We start from the raw sequence: 6,569 nt of genomic DNA, 5'->3' as shown, positions 1-6,569 counted from the left end.
ACATGCTCCATACAAATCTATGTTCAAAGTCCCTGATTGCCGCACTTGTTATTTTGAGGTGCATGGACATACTTCTGATAATGTAAGTTTGCAATACACGGGCTGTTTTCACTCCTAGAATTCTGGGTAGATGCTCTGCATTTTGGTGGAACAACTAAATACCATCCATGCCATCTTTAAACCCAAATACATATTTATTCATTTCCAAAACATGTGGGTAAATATTTGAAAGAGTACTTCAAGTAATTTTAACCACCATGGAAGTCGTTATTTCTCAGGAAAGAGAAAGGGGAATTTTAGAAGAGCTGCAGTTGCCCCATCCTCATTCTCTACCTCACTCTAGGTGCTTGAGACATGACTCCTGCTGTCTGTCTGGCCATTCTGTGCTTGGGAGTGGCCTCAGCTACTCATTCACCTGATCCCAGCTTGAATTTTGAATGGCAGAATTGGAAGATAAAATATGAGAAAAACTACAGCCTGGTTAGTAATATGAAAATTGTTCAGAGAAACCCTCACAGAGAATGAGTGGGATGTATGAGTGCAGGGGTCATAGAGCCTACCTCCTCTTAAGGAATTGCCCAAAGCCATGCTCTGAATGCAGAGGTTGGTCGCCATCCCTGTTGCTAGGTATGTGGAGAATGGTTTTGCTGCAATGTCCTGAGACCTGTATCGTGATCTCTATTCACCTCTTGCAGTGAGTCCCCTTGATCAGCTTGTGCACTGGTTTAATTAGAAAGAAATGTCACCCATTATGTTTATTTCCAGGAGGAAGAAGGGCAGAAGAGAGCAGTATGGGAAGAAAATATGAAACTGATCAAACAGCATAATGTTGACTATGAGCAGGGAAAGAATGCCTTCACCATGGAAATGAATGCCTTTGGTGACATGGTTAGTGTAACATGATTGCTTCACATGTTTGTATGTATGTTTGTTTTTTCCCTTCAATTCTTTACGTGAAGTATTTTAGTTTTTAGTGATTTATATTTTTTTCCTTTAAGACTGGCGAAGAATTCAGGAAAATGATGATTGATATTCCAGTCCCAAATGTTAGGAGGAAAAAAAGTATCCAGCAACGCATTGTTGGTAATCTCCCCAAATTTGTGGACTGGAGAAGAAGAGGTTATGTGACTTCAGTGAAGACACAGGTATGACAGCACCACATGTCTGCCTTGTTCAATGACTGGGGAGAAAAATAGCATTGACATCTCTGTGTGTGTTGAGTGTAGAGTGATACACAATTTACCTTTAATAATATTTCTTATTTTTGAAGGCTTCATATGTTTGTACAATGTATATTGATCATATCCATCCATCATTATCTAACTCCACCTAGTGGCCTCCACCCTATCACTCTCCAAACTGCATGTCCTATATATTGTTGGTAATAGAGCCAGACAGCATTGTGTCCTTCCCTTATGTTCAGGAATATGCATATGCATGTCTGTGTCACCATTCACTGAGGTACAAGCAATCTACCAGTAGTCAAGTGCCCCAAAAGAATGAAACTTCCTCCTTCTCTAGTAATCACCTGCTAAAAGTTCATTCTTTGACATTATATTCAGCTATCTGACTTGGGTTTGCCTGTCTTTGTGAATGCCTGTTTTTTGTTTGTTTGTTTGTTTGTTTGTTTCTCTTTCTAGGGCAGATGTAATTCCTGTTGGGCTTTTTCTGTGGCTGGTGCCATAGAAGGACAAATGTTCCGAAAAACAGGCAGACTGGTCTCATTGAGTCCACAAAACCTAGTGGACTGCTCTAGACCTGAAGGCAATCATGGCTGCCATATGGGTAGCACATACTATGCTTTAGAGTATGTGTACAAAAATGGAGGTCTGGAGGCTGAGTCAACCTATCCATATGAAGAAAGGGTAAGTGGATCTTCTATAGTATAGTCATTTCAGCCAGCTTCAGGCAAGGGACGATTGCATAAAAAAAAAAAAATTCAGTTTTCAGAATTCACATTGAAAAGTAGAATCATTATAAACCACCAGTGTCTCATTATCAATCTTTAACAGCTTTATAATGCAATGATTCCATGTAGCTGTTTCTGCTTCTTTACACACAGAGACTATGCAAACCATTCCACATATAGTAGATAATTCTCCCTGTGGAAATTTCTTATGGACAGCAAGACCAGTGAGATGTTACCGAAGACATGAGATTCTATTTTCAGTTCTAAATGTCCAAGTTTTTTTCTCTTCCTGGGATGATCTATAACAGCTCAGACTTGGGGATACTCAGCTGCAAAATCATTGTTGTGGTCTGGACTCATGCTCCCCAGGAGGTGGATGGAAATAACTGACTCTCTTATCTTTTATCCTTTCAAAGGAAGGCCACTGCAGGTACCATCCTCTTCGTTCTGCTGCTAGAGTCAGGGGCTTTTCTATTGTCCCAAGGAGTGAAAAAGCCTTAATGCATGCAGTAGCAAAAATAGGGCCCATCTCTGTTGGAATTGATGCTGGACATGAATCTTTCAGGTTTTATAAGGGAGGTAAGCATGTGTTCTTTAGTGGTTCTCAGTCTGTAGGTTGTAACCCCTTTGAGGGTCAAGTGACATTTGCACACGTGTCTCAGATCAGGTACCCTGCATATCAAATATTTATATCATGATTTGTAACAGTAGCAGAATTCCAGTTACGAGGTAGCAATGAAAATAATTTCATGTTCGGAGTCACCACAACATGAGGAATTGTATTACAGGTCACTAGGAAGGTTGAGGCTCACATATTATTATTATTATCTGTCATATTTTTAATCTTCCAAATATTAAGAATGCTTGTGATGCCACTGCTAGGTTGAGGGGCCACTCTACTGTGTATAATTTTAATGTAAACAACTAGTACTAGCATGCTCCCATGCATATGAGCACTTTGAAGCTGAATATCCCCAAGTCTGGGCTGTTATAAATCATCCCAGAAAGTGAAATGAACTGGAAGACACGTAATTCCCATGCATGGGAGTACTTTATAGGATATAATCATTATTATGCTTAATTTACTCAACATTTCTCCTCTTGATATATCTTAAGATATGGAAAAATTGTCTTTCTAGAACTAAATTCCTAAAAGTGCCTTGAATTAAGTAATTTATATTCAGTTATACTTTCATGGAATGGGGTTCTAAACACAAGATGAGAAGGAGTCATATATATATGGGGAAGTGTTTATTAACAAAGTTATGCACATTTGTATTTCTTTGCATTTTGACAAGAACCTGTATGAGGATTCCTGTTAACAATGGGCCTTATTTTTATTGGAATTTTTCTTTTTATCCAGTTAGAAAATGTCTTACTTACTGTTAATGGTCGTGGTCACTATTAAGTTCCTGCAGCCTCTCACTCTTTTGGTTTTATTTTACAGGTATTTATTATGAGCCAAACTGCAGCAATAATAACATTAATCATTCTGTTCTGTTAGTCGGATATGGCTATGAGGGAAGAGAGTCAGATGGCAGGAAATACTGGCTGATAAAGAACAGGTATAAATTGAATATATTATTTATATTTAAGTTTTCAAATGTTTTTTTCTTCTTGGAGTCAGAATTTGGATAACAGTCCCCATAAATCTTCTCCAACATATATTTAAGAAAACTTTTTCTTTGTGACCAATTATAAGTGTGTATGCAGTATATATATTTGCATGTGTAAGTCCCATGTGAATACATGTGTGCATGTGTGTGTGTGCAGGCCTGTAGATCCAGTGTTGATATCAGTTGTTTTCTCTTATCTTTTATTTTTCATTAGTTACAGTTTATTCACTTTGTATTCCAGCTATAGCACCCTCCCCCATCCCCAATACTACCCTCCCTCCCTCTTCTTCTATGCCCCTCCTCCAGCCCAATGATAGGGGAGGTCCTCCTCCCCTTCCATCTAACCATAGTCTATCAGGTCTCATCAGGACTGGCTTCTTTGTCTTCCTTTGTGGACTAGAAAGGCTGCTTTCCCCTCAGGTGGAGATGATCAAAGAGCCAGCCCATGAGTTTATGTCAGAGATGGTCCCTGGTCCTATTATTGGGGAACCCTCTTGGATGCTGAGCTGCCTTGGATTACTTCTGTGCAGGGGTTCTAAGTTATCTCCGTGCATGGTCCTTATTTGGAGTAGCTGTCCAGCATTAAGGCCATTGATCTCAACAATCCTAGAGTTTCCTATCTTGTGGAGTTGCTTAGCCAGGTTGCTCCATATGTGTCCTCACCTCTGGGATTTCAGGCAAGCTGCAATGATGACCTGGCTTTTAAAACATTATTATTTTCACTCATATGAGGGTGTTTATGTGAGTTTATTCTACATGTGAGCAGTTGCCCCTACAGAACTGAAAAGGACATTAGAGTCTCTGAATATGTATTTACAGAAGGCTGTAAGCTGATTGACTTGGTGTTGGGAAAGAAACAAGGGTTTTGTGGAAAAGCCTCATGTTCTTCAGCACAGATCCATCTTCCAGCCCCTGTTCTGCTTTTAAGTGTGATTCTGGACTTGAACTACAATCCTTTCTCTTTTTGTATCTAACACTTGACCCTTTGAATTCTATGGCTGGAGGGGCAACCAATTTATAGTGTATGAATTGTTCAGATTCAGTCACTGCTTTCCTTGGGTGCTATTTTATTTACGTCATTGATTTTATAAAAGCTGGCATATGTTAGTTCTGTGCCATCTGTGGGTGGAAAATGTCCTGATTTCATTGTTGTGACTTTCAAAGTCTAATGTGAGATAACACTTGATTCTTAGAGGTAGGAATTTTGTATTTTCTGATCATTTGTTAACTATGCTTCTGGTTCAGTATTTACATGAGGAGTTTGTAATAAATCCACTGTTCCTTGTTCTTTCTACTAAATGAAAAACATGATTCCTTTCAGTCATGGTGAAAGATGGGGCATGAATGGCTACATGAAGATTGCCAGAGACAGGAACAACCACTGTGCAATTGCTACATATGCCATATACCCCATAGTGTAAGCTGCCTGATTGTAGCAAGGAATGGCTGGAGTGTGGAGAGTCTTAAAGAGGAGGCACTTCCCCTTTAACATGACCGGACTCTGCTGCATGGATAGAACACTTGAGTTACTGTACAACATGCTATGAAGACATGGCAGTTGCTGCAGCTGAAGCTCTGCACTTATTTGTAATAACCTGATTTTCTTTGTTTTAATTACTGTACAAAATAATGTATTTAAAAAGGTTTGAGTTCAAATGTAGTGTCTGTATTCTTTTTGTTTTGATAATACTTTTTAAATTTATGTATGTAATGCAAATTTCAATTTGTTTTTTAGTTAAAATATATTTATATTACTTTCCTTTGCCTCTCTCCAGCTCTTCATATATGCCCCTTCATTTTCTCTCAAATTGATTATTTCTTTTTCTTTGGTGATTATCATTATCTGTACATATCTGTTTATATGTATATATACATGAATATATAATAAAACCCGATGAATGCAGAATTCATTTTGTTCTTTCTCTGCACATGACTTCAGGACTGACCGCTTTGCATTGGGTAATTGATTAGGAGTTTGCCCCTGAGAGAGCTCATTCTCCTTCTCTTAGTATTCCTAATTCCTGCACTTAAGGTTCACTGTGGAAGAGAAAGCAAAAAGACTAAAAGCTAGAGGATCACGAAATCTGCAGTGAGATTGTATGTCCTAGAAATGGCTGCCCAAACAGTACACGAACAATAGCAATATCAACCAACATCCTAACTGGGAATGGGGAACTTCTCCAGAGGTCCCACCCTTAGGCAAACATCTACAGGTAATCAATCCAGTGACTTTCACAGTTAAACAAGTAACTCAATATGAAGATATACATTTATATAATATTGGTGTTCTTAGAAAAAGAATACCTAGCTTTTTTGTTATAGTCAATTTCCCATCTTTAGTTATAAGAGTGCATGTGTTTCATGAGGTTTTGTGTATCCAGTATTAAATTTTGCATTTTGAAATGTGTGTGGACATTTCTGCTTGCAAATTTAGCTAATCCAGTTTCAATTCTTATCCACTCCATGTAGTGAGATGGCACTGTGTGCCACATCACTACTCTGCTCTGGACTGTGGATTTCCTTACCTCAATCCTGTATACTCTCTTTCTTGTGACTGTATTGAAGACATCAGTATTATTGGATCAGAACTACACGATTTTTTTTCAAGTGATACTCTTCAGAAGTTTAGGTGTCTCAACACACAAGAGCACTGAACTTGTCTTTTAAATACAGTCTTCTCAGATGGCATGTGCATTGAATGTATGACAGGAGTCTACTGAGCGCATCTGAAAGACTCTAACTAGCAGTGTTTTCAAAGCAAAGACTCATGACCAAACCTTTGGCAGAGTACAGGGAATCATAAGAAAGAAGGGGAGTTAGTCTGTTGGGGAAAGGATAGGAGCTCCACAAGGACCAAATATATCTGGGCACAGGGTCTTTTCTGAGACTGACATTCAACCAAGGACCATGTATGGATATAACCTAGAACCTCCACTCAGATGTAGCCTGTGGTAGCTCAGTAACCAATTGGTTTCCCAAAGTGAGGGGAGCAAGGACTATTTCTAACAGGAACTCAATGACTGGCTCTTTGGTCTCCCCACCCC

At 38.9% G+C, this 6,569-nt stretch overlaps 1 protein-coding gene across 1 annotated transcript; it reads left to right on the top strand.

Annotated features, from left to right (window-relative positions):
• Positions 1 to 354: 354 nt before the first annotated feature.
• Positions 355 to 4,946, top strand: LOC110566441 (cathepsin 8-like). Its single transcript, XM_021664287.1, has 7 exons — positions 355 to 480; positions 766 to 888; positions 999 to 1,145; positions 1,641 to 1,865; positions 2,326 to 2,488; positions 3,357 to 3,474; positions 4,847 to 4,946. Exons 1-7 carry the CDS (start codon positions 355 to 357, stop codon positions 4,944 to 4,946), a joined length of 1,002 nt encoding a protein of 333 aa, XP_021519962.1.
• Positions 4,947 to 6,569: the final 1,623 nt, after the last annotated feature.

Source organism: Meriones unguiculatus, chromosome 3 (genome assembly GCF_030254825.1).
Source record: "Meriones unguiculatus strain TT.TT164.6M chromosome 3, Bangor_MerUng_6.1, whole genome shotgun sequence".
In the NCBI taxonomy this organism is placed as follows: Eukaryota; Metazoa; Chordata; class Mammalia; order Rodentia; family Muridae; genus Meriones; species Meriones unguiculatus.
Note: the sequence above shows the minus strand (reverse complement) of the source record. Positions and strands in the feature narration are given on the sequence as shown.